Source organism: Tachysurus vachellii, chromosome 2 (assembly GCF_030014155.1).
Source record: "Tachysurus vachellii isolate PV-2020 chromosome 2, HZAU_Pvac_v1, whole genome shotgun sequence".
In the NCBI taxonomy this organism is placed as follows: Eukaryota; Metazoa; Chordata; class Actinopteri; order Siluriformes; family Bagridae; genus Tachysurus; species Tachysurus vachellii.
Window position 1 is genome coordinate 24,495,043 of NC_083461.1, and position 24,954 is coordinate 24,519,996.

General features: G+C 38.4%; 3 protein-coding genes across 6 annotated transcripts; 2 read left to right on the plus strand and 1 right to left on the minus strand.

Annotated features, from left to right (window-relative positions):
• Nucleotides 1–1,340: 1,340 nt before the first annotated feature.
• Nucleotides 1,341–6,398, plus strand: si:ch211-131k2.2 (protachykinin). Of its 2 annotated transcripts, none has more exons than XM_060891505.1 (7): nucleotides 1,341–1,403; nucleotides 4,730–4,829; nucleotides 5,037–5,133; nucleotides 5,235–5,267; nucleotides 5,404–5,454; nucleotides 5,936–5,998; nucleotides 6,263–6,398. In XM_060891505.1, exons 2-7 carry the CDS (start codon nucleotides 4,752–4,754, stop codon nucleotides 6,307–6,309), a joined length of 369 nt encoding a protein of 122 aa, XP_060747488.1. In that variant the 5' UTR covers nucleotides 1,341–1,403; nucleotides 4,730–4,751; the 3' UTR covers nucleotides 6,310–6,398. The 2 variants fall into 2 exon arrangements, with proteins under 2 accessions (XP_060747488.1, XP_060747480.1); XM_060891497.1 differs by having other exon boundaries at nucleotides 1,348–1,401; nucleotides 4,711–4,829.
• A 93-nt stretch (nucleotides 6,399–6,491) lies between these two features.
• On the minus strand, nucleotides 6,492–24,860 carry kat7b (K(lysine) acetyltransferase 7b). 3 transcript variants are annotated; one of them, XM_060863964.1, is made up of 14 exons: nucleotides 24,769–24,860; nucleotides 15,644–15,791; nucleotides 13,942–14,187; nucleotides 13,758–13,840; nucleotides 13,592–13,675; nucleotides 11,459–11,557; nucleotides 11,272–11,382; nucleotides 10,154–10,345; nucleotides 9,667–9,756; nucleotides 9,423–9,563; nucleotides 9,211–9,304; nucleotides 8,554–8,700; nucleotides 8,198–8,304; nucleotides 6,492–7,321 (listed from the first exon to the last, which is right to left on the minus strand). In XM_060863964.1, exons 2-14 carry the CDS (start codon nucleotides 15,681–15,683, stop codon nucleotides 7,220–7,222), a joined length of 1,536 nt encoding a protein of 511 aa, XP_060719947.1. In that variant the 5' UTR covers nucleotides 15,684–15,791; nucleotides 24,769–24,860; the 3' UTR covers nucleotides 6,492–7,219. The 3 variants fall into 3 exon arrangements, with proteins under 3 accessions (XP_060719947.1, XP_060719945.1, XP_060719946.1); XM_060863962.1 differs by lacking the exon at nucleotides 24,769–24,860 and adding an exon at nucleotides 16,818–17,113; XM_060863963.1 differs by lacking the exon at nucleotides 24,769–24,860 and adding an exon at nucleotides 16,842–17,100.
• Nucleotides 18,105–23,349, plus strand: ptges3l (prostaglandin E synthase 3 like). The gene is made up of 8 exons (XM_060863965.1): nucleotides 18,105–18,243; nucleotides 18,386–18,499; nucleotides 19,989–20,055; nucleotides 20,808–20,906; nucleotides 21,661–21,750; nucleotides 21,870–21,929; nucleotides 22,027–22,054; nucleotides 22,140–23,349. The coding sequence occupies exons 1-7, from the start codon at nucleotides 18,215–18,217 to the stop codon at nucleotides 22,033–22,035; spliced, it is 468 nt and encodes a 155-aa protein (XP_060719948.1). The 5' UTR covers nucleotides 18,105–18,214; the 3' UTR covers nucleotides 22,036–22,054; nucleotides 22,140–23,349.
• Nucleotides 24,861–24,954: the final 94 nt, after the last annotated feature.

Below are 24,954 nucleotides of genomic sequence, written 5' to 3' on the forward strand. Positions count from 1 at the left end.
AAAAGCAACCGTCTGATTGTGATGTGCAATCAGTTCCTACATAAAGACGTTTTACAGACACACCGCCTGGATCAGTGGGTGAACCTGAACGCAATCATCTCGGACGGTCTGAGAACAGACAGTGCTCAGTCACGGCTCATCTCCTCGTCTCAACAGTGGGGAAAAAAACATCTAAAGAACTGATTGAGCTCGAGGTGTTTTTTTTCCTCTTCGCTTTAATAATGAAGCAGATTTCATTATAGGGTTCAGCTCATATTCAGAGAAAAAGTCTGTGATTTGCTTCTCCATACATAAGCTGGGCTAAATATAAAAAAATAATAATTAAAAAAAACTATTAAAACATGGATTTCGTTAACAGAGAAGGTAAATACTTGAGTCACTATAATTAAGAATTATTATGGGATAGATACAGCTGACTACAATATTATTTACATTGAGACTCTCTTTCTGAAGAAAAAAACAAAAAAAAACAATTGTTCTTGACATTAATCTTGACAAATAAGCTACGACGAATCAGATCGTTCGATTTTCTCCACAACGCTACACATTGTATTTAGCGCTACAGCTATCCATGTATATTTGAACATAAGCCACTGAACTGAGGATGTGTTGACTTGTTTGCTTAGCTTCAATGCTAACAATGCTAACAATGCTAACATAACCGGTTATATTGACCTAAATTCCCATTTTATTATTGACTTACTTATTTTTCATCGAGAGGAAAATGTTTATAGCTAGTATACAGATAGTTATACAGTTTACAGATAGTTATTGGGTGAGCAGTTGTGTAATGAGTAGGGCATAACACTAACCCCAGAGTAGGGCATAACACTAACCCCAGAGTAGGGCATAACACTAACCCCAGAGTAGGGCATAACACTAACCCCAGCACTACTAACAGTGCTGTAGCCAGTAAATAATATACATTACATATACAGTGACATATATGATGTCACTTTTGTCCTATACCTCCATGGTTGGTGGTTGGATGCAGATGCTGGGGTTTAACACCAGGGAAAAAACTAAGCAACAAAAATAAAAAAACCTAAAACGGAGAACAAAACCAGGTAACCAGGTAAGAAACAAGGACTCAGCAAAAGACAAACTAGACAGCAGCAATATATAGGCAAGGTAATTAGAGGTGTTCTGGTAGGCAACATTTCCAAAGTGTCTTTGCACCCTGTCCAAAGTGTCTCCTGCCTCATATTCCAAGTCCACTTGGATAGACTACAGGCTCCCTGTGACCCTGTGTACAGAAAAAGGAATGATGGATTGCATTCTTATGCAATAGAGATGAGATAAGATAAAGCGGTGGGTGCGTGGTGGTGTATTACTGAGGACACTGTTCTGGAATCTGGTGGAACATGACCTGGAGCAAAGACTTGGGTGTCTTCTGACAGATGGTAAGTTTAAACATTTCAAAACAGGTTTTTACAAAACATCCCTTGTTTAGTGACTTTGCAAACGCCGTGTTCACAACGTGTATAAGAATATCACAGAGTGTCTACGGCAGAACCTGGACCAGAGCCCACGACTACCACGCTGCTGGATGTGAGATGGTAATATGGTGTCAGTTCTGTGGGAGCCCTTTTGATAAAGGCCGTTTTTACATGCAAATGTAGAGCCTCTGTTTCCTTTTGATTCAGCACTCAACGTTAGACCTCAGTGTGCTCGCGAGTGCACAAGTGGTGTTCAGGTGAAATTACTGAAAATTGGTTTCTGGCTTTGTTAAGCACCTGTGGTGAGATCAAAGAACACTATTGCGTACGTGTCATCTCGATTTCAATGGGCGCTGATTTCGCAATACCTGATAGGTTAGTCATCGGAAAACAAAAGAAAAACTTTACACAGGAAAGAAAAAAGAACTAAAAATCCCAACTGAAATGAATAAGAAACTAAAATGTTACAACAGGAAAGAAATGTTTTGATTCGATCCTTTGCTTTCACTCCTTCAATGTAAATTTTTTACATTTACATTTTACAGCATTTGGTTTATAGACCCAGTAGACAATAAACCAGCTTGATGCAGATGTGCTTCATGCTCATACCAGCTAAATCATTGGGGGTAGATTTCATTAGATAGAAGTTCTGAAATCCTGAAGCGAGTCTGAACCCAACTCGTAAGATAAACACTAATCAGAACCACTCGACTACGCTATAATCCAATTTCTCCATTCTTCAATCGGACTGTTCTGGGAGGCAAAAAGAAAAAGAAAAATCCTGTCCACTGGCAATGCCATTAAAAAGAGCATGAAAAGAAACAAAGCGAAATGATTAGCTAGACACGGAGAAAGGCAATTAATGCTAATTAGTCTTTAGAACTACATCTGTATTTCTGCATGTTTACTATAATTGAACCTCATTAGACGAACTCCGAAGCCTCGTCAATCTCGACGCAGAGGATCGAGCTGTCAAACAGGAGGAAATGTTTACTGAGGTCCCTCGCAAAAGTGGGTAAAGCAACGACATCAACCGTCACCCTGTAGCGTGAGCTCATCCGTTATAATAAAAAAGCTTATGAATAAGTCAGTGCAGAGGAGCCAGGAAGTCAGAATTCGGTCCATGGGAAACGCTGGGATGTGTTCTAGTTCTATGCCGATTTGTTCAATGGAACGAAACGATAAAAAAATCTGGATAATTTTTCAGGACATTGATAGACACTGACACAGCAGTTGTACTACAGTAGTACAGGTTCAGGGGAAACTGCTAGAATCTTCCAGAAGGTTCACTGCTGAAACAAATTTTACCAAGTTAAAGTTTACTTGAGTTTTATGAAACAAACACCAAAATTAAGGTTAACATCCCCGTCATCCGGACATTGACTTGAAAGATCTTGAAACGTCAGGGTTTGAAACTGTACTTGTTGTGTTTTGGTCTTTTGGCCTCTTGGTCTAGTGTCTGTATTTTATAGCTTTAAAAATAATAATATTAAAAAATATAGCTGTGATATAACTGTTTTTTAGGCTCCTTGAGAACTTGAAGCACTTAAATTAGAACTGGAACAAGACGACGACGCTTAACGATGGGTTTCACAACAATACTCCAGTACACACAGTTCATCATGGATGGTTCACTGAATTGCCATGATTTTATTCCAAATTCAACAAATGTTATAATCATAGACATGATCAATTAAAAAAAAACAAAAAAAAAAACAACAAAGTTTGGTGTCAATGCTTCAATTACTTCATCGCAGAAGTAATACCTCGTCTTTATTTTGGTTTGCTCGTCGTATTATATGCGTCGACACGCCGTACTCGAACGGTTCAGTTTATCAAAAATCTTTGAAGAATTCATGGTTGTCATCGCCTGAAGATGATCTGAACAGAATTTGGTGGAGTTCCGATGAACGGACGAGGGAGAGTTCGCAAAACTAGAACAGTACATTTTTTAAGTTTTTGAGAAAATTCAAGATGGCGGAAATTTTGTGACAATAAATTCAAAAGTTAAGCAGTTTATTTATTTACTTTGAGTCTTTAACCGTTACAAATACATGGTTGTAATATTTAAATAAATATTTAGTACATTATAATGTGTTGTTCCACAGCCTGAGTAAAGCACCTAAACGTTCCTGTAAGTATCTTTGGAATTGGTTCCATAACATACAGACGGTTCATGAAAGTTAAGAGAGGAGTCACGTGAAAAGAGTCGCAGGACGACCTGAGAGCAGCAGGAACATGGAGAAGAATGAGAGAAGAACTGGATCTCAGACACCTCTGCTAAAAGAACAAGCACAGAGGTGAAACATCTAAAAGTGATTAGATGCTACAGAGCCATCAAAGGAAACGTGAATGGAGCGATGAAACAGAATCTCATCTGGGAAGAAAATGGATGTTGCATCATCATCTTTATAGCCCTGAGAAGATGAAGATGATTTTGCAGCAGGAATGAAGCCAAAATTAAACCACAATGCTGAAGCAAGCTAATTAGAGACGTCTTACAGTAGACGTCTGTGTGCACCAACGGCTTAGCAGCAATGTGCTAATGGTGCTAATTTGTGGTGTCTGAATATTTCCCACTATCAATTTTCTTCTTAAAGACACATCTTCATATAAGAACGCATTCACATTCACATTTATATATTGGTGGTAGTGTCGGTGGTGTGTGTGTGTGTTGATTTGTGACCGTGTCCAGGTCCATGTCCATTGCTTATAGAAAATGAACGGATTGTTATTAATAATTATGTATTGTGTTAAAAAATTCAAAAACAATAATTGTTTTATTTCTTTTTTTTACATGCAAAAATATTTTTAAAAAATTTGAGATTTTATTTTAATTTGAACAAATTTCTATTTTTTGTTTAAAGTTATTGTTGTTGGGTTTTTTGTAAAATCTACACTTCTTGATGTCTCAGATTTTCATACACTAAAATATTCCATATCAGTGGAGTTTTTTATTATTTATTTTTTTTTAATTTTTTGAGTGATTGTCTGATTGGAGAAAAAAAGATGATTCGAGCCACTTCATATAAGATTGATTCACATTATGCCAAAAAATTGGAGCAACGAGGGGCGGTTTCGGAGTGTAGGGTGGGTAAAAAGGGGTCATTTTGGTACAGGACACGGTACAGCTGGGAGGGGGTTGGCTGTCGTATGTGTATAAATGCACCAAGAGAGGGACCAGAGAAAGACTGCAGACTTCATCACATCCTCCCTCACAACAACAATCCTTGATTGATCTTTTTTTTTCTTCTTCTTCTTTCTCTCTTCTTGATGATGGAAATTTGGAGACTTCTGGCTATAATCGGCACCATGAGCGTCCTCGTATGCAGTGCTCAAGGAAGGTCTTTTACTCTTGATAAGGAACATTGGATTTCCAAGAACTGGGAGGTACGTAAAGTCTCTGTGTGCAGGTTAAATACGTTTACATAAAATAAGCTGTCAGTTCTTTTTCTTTAAACGAGGTAAATATCTCTAATGTTTATATGGAAACTAAATTGCAGCAATGGAATATTGAACACAGACTCGTTATGGATTTGAATCAATTGCTTTTTGCTCTAAAGACGCTGCATGTATTTATTTATTTATGGTTACTAGGACAAACCTTTGGTGGACACGCTAGCGAGCGAAGTGGCCAGTCTGATCAAGAGATCCAAAGCGCACCAGTTCTACGGTCTAATGGGAAAACGTACTGGTGAGAATTTCTGTCTGTGAAATCTGTCCTAAAACGAAGAAAGCAACAACACTTCCTTTTTTTTCCCCCTTTTCCCTCCCCTTCATCTCATTTCTCTATAGATATTCCTCAGCGAATGAGACTGGGACAGAAAAGTGAGTCAGTCATTTTTAACACATTACAGAAAACATGTATTGAACCTTAAGACGCTGAAAATCATGCATGAATCCATCATATCAATCAGGGACGTTTATATTTTATTTGTTCTTTTTGGTTGTCTTTCCTTTACAGGAAATAAAGGAGAGAAGTTTGTTGGACTCATGGGTAGATCGTTAAGAGAAGGTAAATCCTCACAATCGCTACACTCGGGTTCTCCGCACTACACTGGATGTCTGTGATAATGAGGATGTTGATGATGTTGTTCGACGACATTTCAACCGTACTGTTATTTCCGTCGTTGCTCAGATACAAACATCTCATCTCGCACCAACATTCGTTTCTGTTCATCCTGGAGCGTAGCGCTGCTCGAACTGTAAACACGCTAGGAATTGTAGGGTCGACTTCTCAAAGTTAATTACGCCACCCAGAGTTAATGAGAAGGAACGTCGGGTCCAAAAAATGCGAGCTAAAGTCATGCATTGTGCGCTCTTTACGCCTCAAAGAGGAATGCTGAGCTCAAATTGAGTTTCTCTAATAAACAAAAATGCAGTTAAATAAATAAATGGAACATTTAATCCCACTGATTTCCAAAGTTAGTTATTAGCACTATTCTATATGATGACTCTGAGCTACTGTGTGTAACCCGGCATTTCTTTTTCTGCAGATACCTTCATGAGAACAATCCCAGCTGAGACGAGGACAGATACACAATCGGACAAGCAACCAGGTGCAGCAATCATACCAGAGATGGGGGACTTGAGTATTATGACTTGACTTGAGTCAGACTTAAGTCGCAAATTTGAGACTTGCTTGACAAATATTTAAAAAAAACTTCGACTTGACTTTGACTTGACATTCATGACTTGAGACTCACTTGTGACTTGCACATGTGTGACTTACTCCCACCTCTGATTAATACATAAATATATACATGCAAAAACGCCACTAAAAGCCTGCCGTCTTTTTTTTCCCCCTCCCTTCTTTATAACAGATCTGCACAAGGAATGGGACGACCCTCGAGATTACGCCGCCGTGTGAACGTTTTCACATGAACGTTGAAAAGGCGTTGTTTTACGTGAAAAAATTAAACCTGGAGAAGTGAAATAAATGATTATTTCGTGTTGCACAAAAAAGTGTTCATGTGCATGTGTGATAGAAGAAAAACACCAAATATCAAACTTCTTCACTTTTCATGATTTTTTTTGTTTGTTTGTTTGTTTTATTATTTGAGATCTGAGCATGACTTTATAAAAAAAAAAAAAAAAAAAGAAAGAAAAAAAGAAAAAAAAAGAAAAAGCAGTGATCTGACAAAAAAGGAGAAGCAAATAAAAATACTGCCTGTGTGTTGATTATACTATACTGAAATTGACATCGCTAATGTTTTACCAAGAATAAAACAAGGATGTCAGATTCCTGTCGTGGGAGTTAAATGTCACATACAGCTGTCAGAAAGTGTCATCCGTAATGATAAAGAAGAAAACAAAAATAACAAACACTCGAATTGAAATATCCAGTTAATTAGCGAATCCTTCATCGGTTGAACTGGGTGTGAGAGCTGCAGAAATACTTTACAAGTGACTGGGCCAAACCCAATTCCTATATAAAGTTTAGTTTCATAAAAGAGGAGCCGGTTAACCAAGGCCTTCGGTAACATACCGATATTAAGGTGTGTTGGAATTAAAACTGTTTGTAGGAATTGTATGTATGCTTCTGCTTGGAGCCAAGTTTAAATGTCATCCTTTGAAGTGTAGAACGCTCTTAAACATGTGCTCCAAAGACAGACTGTGTAAAATAATTACAGCTAATAATAATAATAATTACAGAGATAGAAGTACAAAGGCCACACGGAGACCAAAATAACAATGAACTTTGTGAATTCATTGGAAAAGACGTTGGTGTGTGTGTGTAAATGGCTGAAATGAGAGAGAAGGCAATTCAGATGGACTTCCTAAGTTCCTTTGGGTGGAGTCCATTTTAGTGAACCCGGATCTATGGTCTTGTTGCTGCTGCCTCGTTTGGTCTCTTTTGCTTTCCAGTCGTCGATCAGATCCTGTGACATGTAAACATCAGGAAACATTTATATACAAGGGCGAAAGAGTTCATGGTGTCGTTATAACAATATGTGGTGCCTGTGTCTCTGTGTTATGTGCTTCAATCTGGGTGAAAAGTCATCTTTCATTCCTCAACTATTATTAACAAAAATGTATTTATGTGTTTTCGATTCATTAAAAATTCGACGTTAGCTGTGAAATTTTAATGCAGTGTTAAATCGATTAGGTTCAGGTTAAAGATCACGCTGCATTCAGCCAGGAAACCTTTCTGTTTCTGTTATGCTGAAGTGTAAGAAATGGAATATTGACTGGTCAAAACCACCTATGGTCATTCTGGGTCATGGATATATGTAGATTTTAAACACATTTTATATATATATATATATATATATATATATATATATATATATATATATATATATATATATATATATATATATATATATATATATATATATATATATATATATATATACACACATATACACACACACACACACTGTGTGTATATATGTGTATATATACACATGTATATGTGTGTGTGTGTGTGTATATATATATATATATAAATAAAATTTGACACCAGAATACCTTGCAAAATCAACAATAAATCAATGAACAGCCATAAAAAATAAAAACAAAAGATGAACAAAACATCTGAAGCATTTTAGATGGCGTGTGTGTTGAACTCCTTTCAGACAGGACTTTCTATACTAAGGTCATGGACATGTTCAGTAGTGTATTACTGTATTACACTACAGTGTTATATCTGACTTTTCTACTTTACTAAACCTGCAGCTCGGACTGAAGCTTACATTAACGTGGCTGTTGTGATGTTATAGTGTTTATATCTGTTACAGTTGTACGTGTTCTACCTGTCTCTTTAAGACCAAGTGTTTCCCCTTCCAGTACTTCAGCATCTGCAGCGACTGCAATGTGCTGACGATATCCACAGGGTTCACGGCGGTCTCTTGGCTGATTTCTGTTCCAATAAAACACATAAGGTTTCAGACCTCGTGTCAGAGCAGTGGTGTATGTTTGTCCTGTTCCTTAAAGTTATCTTATCACAGTCGATTATCTTATCACTATCTTAAGAGGTTTCCTTCCTTGTCAAATCCGTAGCTTGGTTTTTCGGACCTGGATTCTGTGTTCTCTTTCCCTGGCTGGTTAAGGTGGCAGCCTTATGTACGTCCCCCTGAGCTCTGACTGTGTGCCGTAGTTTCACACTTACCTTTGATGGAGATCTCTTTGCCCTGGAAGTTATACATGTAGCGCAGGAGGACTTCCTTCCAGTAGCTGCGGTAGCTTATGAGTCCCAAGTCAGAGAGAGGCCTTTCAGGAGATCCCACCTTTTCCTCCACCTTGGATAGCAGATAACCTACAGCGAAAACAGATGGGTTTAAGAAAGACAGACTTGCTACAACGATATGTTGAAGTTCTCTTTAGGAGTGATAAGGATGGACAGGATTAGATTGGGGAATGTCAGAGGGACGGCTCAGGTTGGCTTTTTTAGAGATGAGGTCAGAGAGACTAGATTGAGATGGTTTGAACATGTACAGAGGAGGGAGATGGTTATATTGGTAGAAGGATGCTGGAGATGGAGCTGCAGGTAAGAGGTCAAGAGGAAAGACAAAGATGAGATATATGGATGTGTTAAATGAGGACATGGAGGAGGAGCCGCGTCCATTGTTTTTTATTTTTTAATCCAATCATGTCTTGTTTGACCAGAAAAACGCACAAATGTATGTGAATTAATTAGACATGCTGTATTTTAGTGCACTGTTTCAGGAAAGTTGATTATCGGTGTAAAGGAATCTTCTTATCGAAGCACACAGACATACGGCAGCGATTGTACAGTGTGGTGTGACACGAGACCATCAACACTCACTAAAATCGATCAGCATCTTGCCGTAGCCCTGCCTCATGTACTGTGGCATGGTGAGGATGCAGGACACGTTGTAGTTCAGGAAGGAGTTTTTCTCCTGCAAAAAGAAAAAGACAGCAGGTTAAACAATATTCTCTCCTCAGTGCGTTATCATATTTATGTAAAGGTTGGATGTGTAACCAGGGGGGGGGAGGCATGTAGCAAGCTATCGACACCTTTGAAAAATAGCCCACGAGGTGGCAGCCCGTGTTGTCGGCCTCGGTCATAACGTAAAACAGGAAGGGTTCCACGTCATAGTACAGTGTCTTGTGGTCCAGAAACAGCTTAGCCAGCAAACACAGGTTCTGACAATAAATCTACAAAGACAAAGTTAAATGGTTCTTTTGTTAAAGCACGTGATTTAAAGCAGGTGTTACGTCTGCAGTAAAAACGTGCCATGCGGTCACGGTTAGCTGTTACCTTGTTTTTTTTCCCGTCGACCTCGAACACAGAGATGGCTCCTTTTCGGTAAATCTCGTCTCCTGGGGGATGTTTCCACACACATTTGGCCTGTGGGGTTCGAATATAGATTAGAATGAAGCAAGCTGCTCTGTAAGCAGTATGAGAGTAATAATAACAGGGAGACATAAGTGTCTGAAATGCTGGAGAGGTTTTTCAGACGGATTCGACATGGCGTGGCTCGACACGTTGGTGAAATAAACTTTCTCTAGCTGAGTGTGTTAAAACGGGGCTGAAACCTAATCTTACAAAAAATAAACAAACAAAAAGCAAGCCCTTAAACAAACAAATCTTCTTGACTGCCCTGACTCTCAACATGGATATCTACCACAACACACTCAGAGAACATGAGAGATGGAAGATAAACAATAATAAATAAAGGCTACACACAAACTGTAGCTGGTTTATCCCTGAGATTGTAGTTAGCACGGTACGACGTTTCTCTCACCATGTGTCTGCGCAGGATGGTCTGGCTCTTCATGTACTTCAGGCAGAACTCACAGACGTAAAGGCGGCCGAGCCGAGCGTACTCCTCTGGGTACGGCGAGTGGTACCAGGTGTCCAGCTCGTAGCGACCGAACAGGATGTTTTTTATCATGTTGCTGCCTTCGGTGATTTGTCCTTGCATGCGCAGCTTCTCCTGAACAAATCAAACCGCCGGGTCAAAAAAAAAAAAAAAAAAAAAGAAATGAATAAGAAACACACAATTAACTTCTTTTGTAAAAATGACTAAAGAAAAGACTGAAGCTTTAACGGATCGAGTTTCTCTAGTGACTCCGTTTGTAACTCAGATGACACCCTGATAGTCTGCAGTAATCGCTAACACTAAAATGTTCTCAATTTTTCACTTCTCAAATAAAACTTATCTACTTACTTTTAGGTTTTATTTTAAAACGTAAAACACTTATGTTTGTTAGATTTTTCACGTCACGTACGTTTACGTTATTGGAGTTTATTGAGTACAAACATGAAGTAAAAGAGTTTTCAGGCCTCGTTCTCACGGCAACAATCACAACAGTGAAAAGTGTTGGAGAAACTCGAGCCGGTGTGTGGAACCAGATGGACCGGGATGTTTTGGCTCTGACGTCCTATCAAACGAATGTCGTTTAGACCTTTGACGTTTACATATGCTAAATAAACACTGGCGATGGAGTTGCCACTGTTTCACGTTGTGCCCCGAGCGTAAATCACGCTCCTCATGTGAGACCGCATCACACCACCCACACAGAGATTAATCCTTCTATATGGAAGCTTTTAAGACGTGTCCCGTCGTGTTTTATTTGTCATATGTGTGGATGTGACAGTGAAAAGAGATGCGCCCTTCCAAACACACCTTCTGAGTGCGTCATGAAACGTATGTATGTTCACTCTTCAGACTAGAGGGAGAAGTCAGTATAATGTATAGAACTAGGTTTAGAAATGACAAATCAGAACTTAATGAAAAGGTTTGTTTGGGGTGTTTTGCTCAGACCGTTTGAGAGCCACTGGAGAGACTCCTGCCAGTGCTGGTCTCTCTGTGGACAAAAGCATTTAATCAGGAGCACTGGAGCAGTCGTGAGTTCTTACCAGATCCTCCGAAGCTCGTGCTTGGGCTTTTCTAAACAGCTCCAGATCATATTCACTCGTGATGTTCTCCAACAGCGGCTCTCTACTGGTTCCGTGGGTCTGCCTGTGTTCCTAAGCATAAACAGCAGTTTCAATATGACGGAAGAAACAGAGAAAGACAAAGTCACAACATACAGAGTGGCCGTACCGTGTACTTCTCTTTCTGCTCCTTCGACAGTCCGGTGTCCTTCTTTTTCCTCAGTTCTTGAACTTTCTCCTTATATTTTACCTGCCTTGCTGTAGGAGCCTGCATAAAGAATAAATAAAAAAAAAGAATCAAACTCACATGAACACTGAGCTCTGATCTCACTGTGACTTGAAAATGATTCAGGAACAAAAAGAAAGGACGGATTCGTTCCCGTACAGCAGTTTTCTTCGTATTCTACGGGAAACTCGATGAATTTTATCTTAACGTGAAATAGTTACACTCAACTCCAACCTCAGGCAAACCATAGATATATACACTAGATGTCGCATTGGGGTGCTAAAAATGCGTCAAAACCGCCGCCATCTTTGTACGGTGCTCCTTTACCTCAAATGCATGGACGATGCCGGACTTCTGTGCTGCATATGGTTGTTCAAATGAAAAATATAAAAACCAGACAGCAAGGGATTACATTTCACAAGTGAGAATGTGTTTTATGATATTGAATGTTAGGAAATTAGGTTAGGTTACGTTTGGTTTGTTTCAGTCCTTGGTTAATGACCGCAGCTAATCCATGCTAGTTACCCATTAGTTTGTGACAGTTAGGAAAACAGACAATGTTTGTAGATTCCGTAGCTCTTAATAAGGACATTAAAAATTGACCCATGCTTTTTTTTGCTTAAAGGTGAAGACCCAACTTTATGTATGTTTTGTAAGATTCCCTTATCTGTCAAACATATTTTATTAGATTGTCCTGGACTTAACACAAGCAGAATGCTCTTTTATCAAGTTACTTCACTTAAACATTTAATGACATTATGTCTGAAAAGGGTTTGGATTTTTTTAATCTTATGTTAATAAAAAAATGTATAATGTGACTTGCTGTATTTGTTTTGTTTTTATTGCATTTATATGATATTTGTGTTTTTGTAATTGAATTTTTGCCATGAAAATAGCTTTTGATTGCTGACATGGTATTAAATAAAATAATCAGAATCTGATTGTAGATTCCCAAGTGATAAACAGAGACGTCAGTCATGGACAAGTTGCAGTTGCAGCACTAAACACTTTTTTAATGGTTAACTCAGCTGACAGTCCTGGAAGGATGTCACCAGTTAGATTGGCAGTTCAGCCTCAAAGTCAAACTTTGTGTTTTTTTTTGGTTTATGTGACTTTACTTATTTAATGTTGCAAAAATATTGCGGGAAAAGAATACATAAAAGATTGAACGGTCTTTGGCACCTCAACTATCTAACTTTCACATTATGTTCCTCTCAAATTTGTGATTTGCTTCCACCTGCAAATTGCTTTGTGTATCATATTTAATAAACCAATACAATTTAAATGTTTAAATGAACATGTATAGTCACACCATTGTAGCAGTGTTGCATGCAGTAGGCTATAAGGTAAGTAGTGATTGTTCATATGAAGTTTACTCAAGGGGAAGAATGTAACTAATACACTTACATCTACTAGCACTATGCATTATATTGTGAAAAAGTAGATCATCTTAATATCAAAACCTTACATTTTCTCTGAACTTAATGATAAATACATGTCTGACCGTTGGAACGAACCAAAAAAAAAAACTAGAAAATCGCATTCATGACGATTTATGGTGATTTTATTTCTTTGCCTACATTGACACTGATGCATTAAGAGGAGGGGGTCCCCCGTACCAAGATGACGGCTCAGTTGACGCATTCGCTCCAATGTACTGCCGTATACAAGGCGACATCTAGTGTATATATCTATGAGGCAAAAGCCACTGGGTCACGAGGACGCGACAGTCAGAGTTCGCCACCTAGAGGCCCTCTTTTTGTCCTACATGTGGAGTTGTTCGAGCCATAAAGATGTGCAAGTCGGTAGGTTTATTAAAATAATAATAATAATAATAATAATAATAAGTTACAATTAAATACCCAGCACATGTTACAGGACTGAATGTGACATTTGCAAATAAATAGCAATACACTACATTATTTTTCTAGAAATTAAGTTTGTGTTTTTTTCTAATTCTATTTACACCACATTTGGGAAAGAACCTTTATTACTTGGGCGAGTAAATGGTATATTTAGTATTATTGAGTAATATGGAGCTCTGGTTTAATGTATAACGGTGACGTGATGGTGTACCTGGTGACGCGTAGCATGTCTGTTCTCCTCGTTCTGAGTTTGACTCCTTTCCTCTTCTTGCTTTTCCCTCTCGGTAGCTTTCACCTTGGTGCAGATAAAACACGGTGTAAAACTTGTGCTAAGCAGAAGTCGGACAACTTAAGTCGGATTAACATCGTTATCAAACCTTGCACTCGTCGGCTGACAGGTTGTGGTAAAGAGGACAGCCGGATATGGAGAAGTGTCTTTCATGCTTTCCAGTTAAATGTCCTGTGAAAGGAGAGGAAGGGCATCTAGTCAAAAAAAAAAAAAAAAAATCTGTGAAACACTGTGTCTTGCATGACAGAGAAAAGGGCTACAGCTTTACCCACCTAAAGAGTTACACCCAGGTGTGGGGCATTTCATGTTAAAGTTGTAGCTCTCGTGGAATCGGCGGCGTTTGGGGCGATGAGATGGATCGCTGCCCGAGTCTTTCTGGTCCTTGGCTGCTCCTTCGTCGTGGGATGCGTTGGGGCTGGAGATGTCGATGTCTGACTCGGATGACGGAGCGTTGCCTGTAGGGGTCCGGGGGGGTGACTCGTCTCTCTCTGCTACTAGTTTCACGTCTGCTGGGACGTCTAATGTGAGGAGGAGAACAGATTACACGTTACATCCAACAGCCTGTGCATGACATGAGAGCACTCGAAAAAACATCTTTTCATCCCTTTAACTGTTTGGATGGAAGATATTTTATATTATATATATGGTTTCTCCTGCATCAGTCACAAAGCTGTTGACTGACATGTGGAACATTTTGTTATTGGTATGAGACGCATTTCTGTTTAATGGGTACTATAAAAATGTACAAGTGAAAGTTTTCGTGAAATTTTAGCAACTAGGTCACCTAAGGCTCATTACTTTAATGATTAAAGCCTTGTTTGTAAAACAGTGTTGGAAATGTTGGTCTAAATAATTGTCAACCAAAGTGGCTCAGAAGAATCTACGCTGGTTAGAGAATGTACCGATCAGATTTATTTCACGTTTCCTTATATAATAAATAGCAGGTAGAAACGTCTCCACAGAGTGATGATGATAAATACAGAGCACAAAAAGTCAAACACAACAGAAAGTCATTCAAACGTAGTAAAGTTCATGAATGTTAATGTGATATACCGCAGCGCAGTGTAAATTAACCATCATGACTAATGTTGTGAAACGTCACGGAACGAAGTTCAATCCTGTTAATGTTTGCTATAACAGCGTGGTTGAATTGGCGAGTCTGATTGGACGGGACATAATGACCTGGTAAGGAACATCGTGTGAACATCTCTGCAACACGCGACAAGTTGCTTACTTCGGTCTTATTGTTGTGAAGTAAGCTGCGTGTAGCGGCTGTATACGTGCTAGAACATTAACGCGACCATAAACAGCTACAAATCATGATCTGGTGTTCATTAATAAATATAATTCTGTAATCAACAGTAATCAATTTTCTGTCCAATCAGGTTAGAGAACAGATCAACACTCAGAGGTCAAACATGTTACTGTTCCCTCAGGCCTGAATTAAACTTATATGGTGTTTATACTTGTACATACAGTGAGTGTCCACGAGGAGGACACTCCTCAGTTTTCACATAAACCACACAAGGAATTTACTGAATTTTGCAGAAGAAAAAAACAAACAACAACAACAAAAAAAAAATGGCTGCTTTTTGATTCAGTAAAAAGTGCGTGTACCCGTGTGTGCCTGTGTGTGTGGGTTATCAGACTGGTGTATTTATCTAAAACAAAACCTCTTTAATGGACAAGTGATGATCCCAAAACTGCATAATGTTTTTATAAACGGAAAAGTAAAATCATGAGAACCACACACGCACAGGTGTACACACACATGCACACACACACGGGTGTACACACATGCACGCGCACACATGCACAAAAACACACATGCACGCACACACGTGCGGAAAACATTACAGTAAGTCGTATCTGTAACGCTTTCACATCTGGCTATTTGTGTGTCAGATCAGTCTGATAAAGACAACGCCCATCTCAGCTCTTACATCACTGTGTATTTCCCTTTTATGAGTTTACCTTGAGAGCTCTGACTGAGGCGGACAGAGGCTCTGGTCATTCGTGCATTGCTGCGTGGATTTATGTCACTGTGAGAGCTGTCTGTCTTTTCGTGTTCTGTGGAGTCGTCAGAGTCTGCGGTCCCGTCCGAACTGCTCCCGGCGGCTCTCTGCAAGCAGACGACAAAACAGACCTTTACTTACTCGCACCAACTCGAGATCTTGACATAGAACAATCATGCTTCGATGACCGGGGGAGTTTGTGATGAACTGGCAACTATAAGCATAACCTGCAGAGCCTCTAAATTCAAGGACATCAGGCACACAATAACTGAATTAAGTTACATTTTATTTTTAAAATTTGACCTTTAAATCATTGAATATTTGCTTGTGTACAGATTTTTCACTATAAAAACACTATAAGCGATGTCAGACTTCTGAGTCTGGTTCTTCTGTAGGTTTCTTCCTCATGTCATCTCAGGGAGTTTGTCCTCACCTCAGTCACACCCTGGCTTACTCTAAATCATCTAGATCTGTTTAGGATTTAAAGCAGCTTTGGGAAAGTGTGTGTAGATGAAATCTGTGTGTAAATAAAAACTGAATTAATGACACTCCATTACAGGACTTAATTCTTCACTCGGTACCTAAATTACATGAAGTCAAAATCAATTGTTATTCTTCAATAAATCATAACAGGACAAATATTAACAAAATAGTGTGAAAATAACGACTTCCAAGACCAAAAAAAAACACATCATACAGTAATACAGCTTTTTGCAGCTCATATTCATGTATTCATATTGTTTGACTCGGGAGTCGACACTTTTACTCGGTTCAGATGATTTGACTCATTTTGCTCAGACGATTCTGAGCGACCATCACTAACGCCAGACTAAAATGTTAGCTCCTTGCTAACACGCAAATTTTAACGTTATCGTGGACTGCTAACAAAATAATACGATCTTCGACTTACGTATAAGTGTGGTTTTAATAAATAATAGTAATAAATAAATAAAGGTTCTCCACAAACACAGTCTGAAAGGGCTAACAGCGCTAATACGAATGGATTCGGGGCTCAATCCCAAACGGAGTCGTACAGGATACGTAGGGCGCTCTGCAAACACTCAATGCGTTACCTTAGTGCACTAAGTAGGGCGCCTATCTAGTAAATATGTATCTTATTGAGACACACCCACCTTTAGTAGCGTCTCCATTCTTACCTTTCTTCGAGGCATTACGACTGTAAAGTAATCCCCCGTGTCTTCTCAGTGACAAGTCTATCTCATTAATGTTTGCTTTTTGGATTTAAAATGTTTTGCTGTTATCATTTAGAGCGCGGACTTTAAAATTCACTGACTGTGTAGTTTAAGCAACAACAGCCTCCATCGCGCGCGCCACATTCTCTGTTCCGGTTGGAACCAACCAAAACCGGAAATGGTTAGAATACTGTTGTAAAAATAAAAGCCCGCCGGAAGATGGCGTCGTATTCACACGTGTGGTGTTTTATTAATAGTTAATAAAATTGTGTTTTGGTTTTTATACACATAATAAAAAAATTGTTTTCAGAATCAGGGTTAGTTAATACTTTATATATGGAAATTAGTGCATGTGTGAACGTTTTGTACTCTGAACCCTGGTCTGATGTTTAAATATGAAATTTTTTATTTTATTATTTTATTATTATTATTAAAAGTATCAAAAAAGCTTAAAATCTAATAATCTATAATCATTATAATCTATAATCTAATATAATATATATATTTTAGTTTAGAAATTATTATGTAAAGCAAGAAAGAAAAAAAAGTGATTTGATGGAGTCTGGGACCGTTTTTGTTTTTGTTTGGTGGGTGTTAGTAAAGATGGAGAAGAAGGACAGAAGTTTTGCATTCGATTACAATAATTCTAGTGATTTGGGATTGATTTACAGCTTACATTTAAACAAACAAGTAATAAATAAATAAACGACTACCTTACGAGTTTTTATATCTCGTGCCTATTTTATGTGTAAAAAAATGTATCTTGATTTTTGCTCAGTTTAATATTACAGATTATTTTTAGATAGGTTTGTTATATATAATCAGAATTAAGTCGACAAAACATGAAAAAAAAACAAAAACAAAAGCAGAGCAGTTGAACATTTATGTCACTAGTGAATGTGCATAAAGTCCACTGGTTTTTGGTGTGTTGTGTAAAGGAGATTAAAGATGTGGGGTGGTTTTTTTGTTTGTTTGTTTGTTTGTTTTACTTGGTGTTTGTTTGGGTGTCTTGCGGTATCTGGTGTGAAAACATTTGCCCCATGCAGGGTTTCTGGTCAATTCTCCACCCCCCCCTTCATCACAGATGAAGAAGGAAAACGCAGTGGTTTTCCAGAATGTTCCACTCAGGCCTTTAAATGGGAATGGGGTGGAGGGGCAAAGAAGGCAACTCTAACAGCTGATACTGTCTGTCTTAAAAATAGCCCTGATCACTGAGCTACACCTCACACACTCACACACACTCTCAGTAGGAACACGGAGATCTGGGAATTACACTCAATTTTACCTGAAAGATTTTGAACATTTACTACTCCTACGGTGAATTCTGAAGACTCAGGATGCCAAAGATTATCAGACCAGAATACTGGTGGGTGAAACACACGTGTGTAGTGTGATAAAGAAGAACACAGCATGACGGTGCTAAGGTTATAGAATGGGACGTAACGTACGTACATGACATATTAAAGATTTTGTGTGTTTCTTGCCATGTTTTTTCTTTCTTCTTGAAGCCAACCAGCAAAAACTCTGTGGTTTGATCGCAAAAAATACGTTACTGTAAACTTCCTGGTTCAGAAGGCGACAAATGTTCAAGTTGACATCCAGGATACCAAAATGATTCTAAGGTGAGAGAAAAGTTATTGCCGTGCATAAGTATTCACCCCCCTTTTGGTAATGTTTAACAATTTCCTTAAATTGGACTTAACTTGTTTTTTGTTCTGCTATGTTTTTCTGTCCCCAGGTTCCTCTTCAGTTCAAATTGATCTAATGAACCTTATTTAAATGTGTAGAATAGCATTTGGTGGGTTTGTTAAAGCCACAGTTCTTTTTATTCCTGAACAGAACACATTACATCCTATAGTTGATGTTAGTTATACCGTAGGTACGCTTGTTTCGGAGATACTGCATTATGTCTTGGATTAAATCTATATCATTAAAGTGACCCGTCCAACAGGCTACAACTCCAAAAACCCAACAATAAATACAAAAACTTATAATAACTGTAATTCATGAAACACTCCTGGCTATGTCCCAGTTTCAGAACCTCTGAGTTCACTCTTAAAAAGAACCCAATATGCTCTTTATACAGAAGCTTTAAAAAGAAGCCAATGGGTTCCAATTTCTTTGAATCCAAGTTAATGGTTCTTCTTCTTCCTCTTCCTCCTCCTCCTCCTCCTCCTCCTCCTCCTCCTTCTTCTTCTTCATCTTCTTCTTCTTCTTATTATTATTATTATTATAGGGGGGCATGGAGGCTTAGTGGTTAGCACGTTCGCCTCACACCTCCATGGTCGGGGTTCGATTCCTGCCTTGCATGTTCTCCCCGTGCCTTGGGGGTTTCCTCCAGGTACTCCGGTTTCCTCCCCAGGTCCAAAGACATGCATGGTAGGTTGATTGGCATCTCTGGAAAATTTTCCGTAGTGTGTGATTGCATGAGTGAATGAGAGTGTGTGTGTGTGTGTGCCCTGCGATGGGTTGGCACTCCGTCCAGGGTGTATCCTGCCTTGATGCCCAATTATGCCTGAGATAGGCACAGGCTCCCCGTGACCCGAGGTAGTTTGGATAAGCAGTAGAAAATGAGTGAGAGTATTATTATTATATACAAATGTAGACAAGAAATTATTTGAATAATATTATTTTCAAATAATGAACCATTTTGTTATAAAAGCTTCACATTTGTGAAGATTGTGGTTTTATAGGCTAAAGACAGAACCAAAGTGTGAAGAACAACCACATGCTGCAATTAGTTATTTATCTTCCAGGATAAATCTTCTATTTTTATCAGCTTTGCGTATCTGGATTTTGGACATCGGACCGACGTCTGGGATTTGATTAAAACATTCAAACACATCTCGTTTTTATTTATTTATTTATTTTTGAAAATATCTCCAGTCCTGCTAGAAGATGAACCTTTACTCCTTTCTCATGTCTCTCAAGTCTGTAAGACTTTTAACTCATGAATAATTTAAATCATTTTAGTCCTTGGTTGTAATGCTACAAAAATGTGGACAGGTTTTAGTTATTTTAGGGGGTGAATACTTATGCACTTAAATATTTACACACATTGTTAACGCAAATCCGTCTAATAATTCATCCCTTTACGTCTTTGTGTTGCAGCTGTAAAGATGACGACGACAACGACATCTATAACGAGATTGAATTTTATGATCGAGTTCACAAAAGTGTAAGCTGCCAAACCTCGCAAAGTGTTTCTTCAACTTCGCTACACAACGTTACGTAAAATTCACTTTTCTCCAAACGGTTCAGTGTTTCAGGAAAGCTACAACATTCAGTCAGATCCACATCAATCACACTGAACAGTAAATGGAGGACAAATACATACAAATCCAGAGATATCTAATTTAATGCTTTTTATATTTTATATCGGGGGCACGGTGGCTTAGTGGTTAGCACGTTCGCCTCACACGTTCAGGGGTGGGGTTCGATTCCCGCCTCCGCCTTGTGTGTGTGGAGTTTGCATGTTCTCCCCGTGCCTCGGGGATTTCCTCTGGGTACTCCCACTTTCCTCCCCCGGTCCAAAGACATGCATGGTAGGCATCTCTGGAAAATTGTCCGTAGTGTGTGATTGCGTGAGTGAATGAGAGAGTGTGTGTGCCCTGCGATGGGTTGGCACTCCGTTCAGGGTGTATCCTGCCTTGATGCCTGATGAGGCCTGAGATAGGCACAGGCTCCCCGTGACCCGAGGTAGTTCGGATAAGTGGTAGAAAATGAGTGAGTGAGTGAGTGAGTGAGTATATTTTATATTGATGTAGTACTGTGTGGTTATAGAAAACTAATCGATCCCTTTTGACCGCTCAATATCAAGAATTTACAGTCATGTAGTTTTAAAAGACAAAGATATTATTTGATTCAACGTGGTAGTGTGAAGAATGTGGGAAAAATGTATCATTCTGTATGTTTTTTTTAATGTTCTAGGATTCCAGGGAGAAGGTACATGACCGAACCATTAATGTTCTGATAAGAAAAATGAAGGACAACGTAGCCTGGCCTCGTCTCACTAAAGACACAGCTAAGGTAATGAGAAGCTTAGGATTTTTTTTGTTATGATGTTTAAAGACGTGGCACAATGTGCCCTAACCCTAAACCCAAACCCACCCTTACCCAACCCTAACTTACCCTAACCCTAAACCCTAACCCCATCCTAACCCAACCCTAACCCTATCCTAACACTTAACAACCCTAACCCAACCCTAACTTACCCTAAACCTTACCGTTAGCCCGAACCCTAATTTTTTTTGGACCCTAAACCTAACTTTTAGGTTAAACATAACCTTTGGCGTTGTCTGAGGTCGGAACCCTAATTTAGACTGACCTCGAGCCCTAAATTTCAAACCCTAATTTGAAAAAACCCTATTTGGGTATTAGGGCTCATAAAGGGATTTTACCCCAGCCTAAAGAGCGTTTTAAGCTCCCAACTCTAAATAAGCGATGTTTTTCGTTCACCATGATGGTGGTGGCTGAAAACAAGGCCCGAGTGGCAGGCCTGTGCACAACGTTGTTTCTGGGTCATTTCCAAAACTAAGTTTTTTCCCCTAACCTAATCTACCCTAAACCCTAACCCCACCCAAAACCCTAACCCTAATCTACCCTAACAATAAATTTAAACCATCCTAACAAAATCCTAACCCTAGCTTGATTGTAAGTGTGTATTGGGTAGAAGTTAGTTTCTGTGGGGATCATTATACATGTCAGCACTGAAGAATATCCATTAGTAAGTGTTTACTATTGAAGCTGAATACCGTCTGTGTTGCTGTCTTGGTCCCTACAGCCAGCCTGGCTATCGGTAGACTTCGATAACTGGAGAGACTGGGAACATGAGGAGGAAGACGGCCAGGCCGAGTTTGAACAGTACATGGACGTGAGTAGACATGAAATGAGCAGATGCAGAAACTTTGCAACAAAACAACACACACGATTAACGCCTTGAATCTTAGGACTTAGGAGTGTGTTCATTCTACACAATTACTTTAAACACAGATGCTGAATGATATGAAACAGACAGGAGAGCCGCCCAGCATGGATGACCTTGACTTCGATGTAAGCGCATCTACTGGATTTATTAAGTTTAATATAATTTCTGAAGTTTAATATAAAAAAAACCCAAAATAAATAAATAAACCCTTTACTTCCACAGAGTGACTGAATGACTCCGTCTTCTGAAGGTAAATCTCTTCTCAGGAATAATCTCAAAATCTTCTTTAATGTGTAATACTTTTTTTAAAGATACATAATTCTTCTTCCTTACAGATTTTTCATTCTCTGCAAGGCTCAGGAAAATAGTTCATTGAAAGTATTTTGCACTGAATGTATTAAGTATAAATAATACATACAGACACAAATGTGATTAACAACGTGCAATGTTACTGCCAACAAATGGATTCTTTTTCCTTTAACACCGAGTCAGATAGTAAGTTCGATTTGTTTTATACCAAAGCAATTTACCAATAATTGTTTTCTTAGTTTATTAATGTATACCCATTAAGAACACATAAGTTATGTGGTACATCCATGAAACAAGTCTGTATTTCCTTCATCCTTTCTATGGAGTAAAGCTTCATGGTACAAATTTAATTCTGACCTTTGCATAAACCAGACACTGGAGATTCCGCCCAAATAATCTGGTCTATCATGTGCTCTGTCACCTGGTCTATCAACTGGTCTATTATTTGTTCTATCATCTGATCTGTCACGTGGTCTATCATCTGGTCTAACATCTGGTGTATTAACTAGTCTATCAACTAGTTTATCACCTGGTCTAACATCTGGTCTTTTAACTGGACTATCAACTATTCTATCAACTAGTCTATCATCTGGTCTATTAACTAATCTATCAATTAGTCTATCATCTGGTCTAACATTTGGTCTATCACTTGGTCTAACATTTGGTCTATCACTTGGTCTAACATCTGGTCTTTTAACTGGACTATCAACTATTCTATCAACTAGTCTATCATCTGGTCAATCAACAAGTCTATTATCTGATCTATCATCTGGTCTTTTAACTGGTCTATCATCTGATTTATCATTTGGTCTATCATCTGGTCTATCAACTAGTCTATCAATTAGTCTATCATCTGGTCTTTCATCTCAGACAGCAAATAAAACTGGAATAAGTTCAACATGCTTCCATCCGCATGCTTACTCCCAAAAATCTGAAACAAAAAATTGTAAAATAATCAAAATAAACGTCTAAAAACTTTCAGCAATTACACACTTTTTATCCTAAAAAATCCTCTTGGTGAATATTGTTATTATAATATATTAGACTAACTGCAGTAATATATATCTGTAGATACAGTATAAACCAATCAGATTTGAGAATTCAACAGCACCGTGGAATTATTGTCATTATATTTTTTTGCTGTTGCTATTTTTTTTGCGTATAATTACTGTAATTTGTTATAAAGAATTTCTACACCAATGTTTCATGTAATAAATTTCTTTAAAGAAAGCTGAATTTTGTATAAGTGTCATTTTGAAACAGATTCCGTTACTGTTACTATCAGGGATCAGAAATTATTTCACAATGTTCTTGTTTCTCTCAGACATTTCTGCTCTAACAAGCCACACCCCCTTTTTTTAGTTGGAAAACAGGTTAGAACTAGATTTGTAAAGTTCGTCGCGACAAACTTAGATGTTAGCTTTGACGAGGTAAGTATTCGCAAAGGCCGGTGCTTTTTGGAGGCAAGTGGATATAAGGGTCAGTGTTACTTTTGGAGGCAAGTGGACAGAAAGATAGGGTGCCAAAACATTTGAAGGCAAGTGGAGACGAGCATGTGACGTCATCCAAATACTCCTGAGGAAGTTCCCCTCATTGGGCTGAGTGTTTTGATATGTCACATGTTCATGTTGTGCTAATTTTTGATTTTCATGTGACATCACGTGACGTCATCAGAATACCCGCGAGGCAGTTCCCCTCATTGTGCTGAGTGTTTTGATATGTCACATGCCCATGTTGTGCAAAATTTTTTATTTTCACGTGACATCATCAGAATAGATGTGAGGAAGTTCCCCTCATTGTTCTGAGTGGTTTGATATGTCACATGTCAATGTTGTAAAAACGTTTTTTGATTTTGCATATATTGGGGGCGGGGCTGCGGCACAACAGAAAGGCCAGTCGGTACACCACTTTAAACCTTTGTTCAGAGTATCACCCTAAAGGAGCTTGCCAAGTTTGGTGTAGATAATTCGAAAGCTCGCCGAGTTATAAACCTCCAAATTTTATAATGGGAGTCTATGGGAAAAAAGGCCACTTTGAGACCCGGTACCGGAAGTACCGGTACTCGGATCGCTTAGAAAAGTAACAGCAACAAACTTCAGACCAGGCTCTACAACATATCCGAATTTGGTGCATGTGGCTCAAAAGCCCTAGGCCGCATTAAATTTTATAAATTTTTGTCTAAGCTTAAATAGGAAAACAGAATGATGGCTTCTACAAAGCCAACATAATTAAATAACAATTAAATAACAATTAAATAACGATTAATAAGGTTCTTCATGTACAATGTATGAGCCTTCTGTGCTCCGGTTAGAAAATATATATTTTAACATTATGAGAGCTACTTTTCTGGTGTGATTTATTTATTGTTTTTTTCAGGATAATAAAAAAAATATTTTTTTACACAGATTTTTGTTGGTCAATTTTTAAAAACCTAGAAATAATGAATTAGTGATGAATTAAAAATGATCTTTTAAATGTTTAGGTTTAGCTACGTTTTGTTTTAATCATTCTGGATCAGAAGAAATAACATTATTGAACATTCATTGGATCATTCTAGATCAATTTAGAGCAATTTTGTTCATGATTTTCCTTTGTTGTAATGCTTCAAATCCCTGGTCACTATATAAAAAACTAATGCAAAAAGAGAGAACATACCCTGTTTGTTGTGAATAAATTAGTGTCCTAACATCCTTAACAGTGTGTTCAGCATCCTGTGGTGTCCCACATGGACTGCTGTTGCACAACTGACCTTTCTTTAGCTTTTATATAGACGTCACATTGGGCTTCCGACTACGTCAGCTCTTGCAGATGCCAGGTGGAACGTTAACGTGCCCGTTCTAA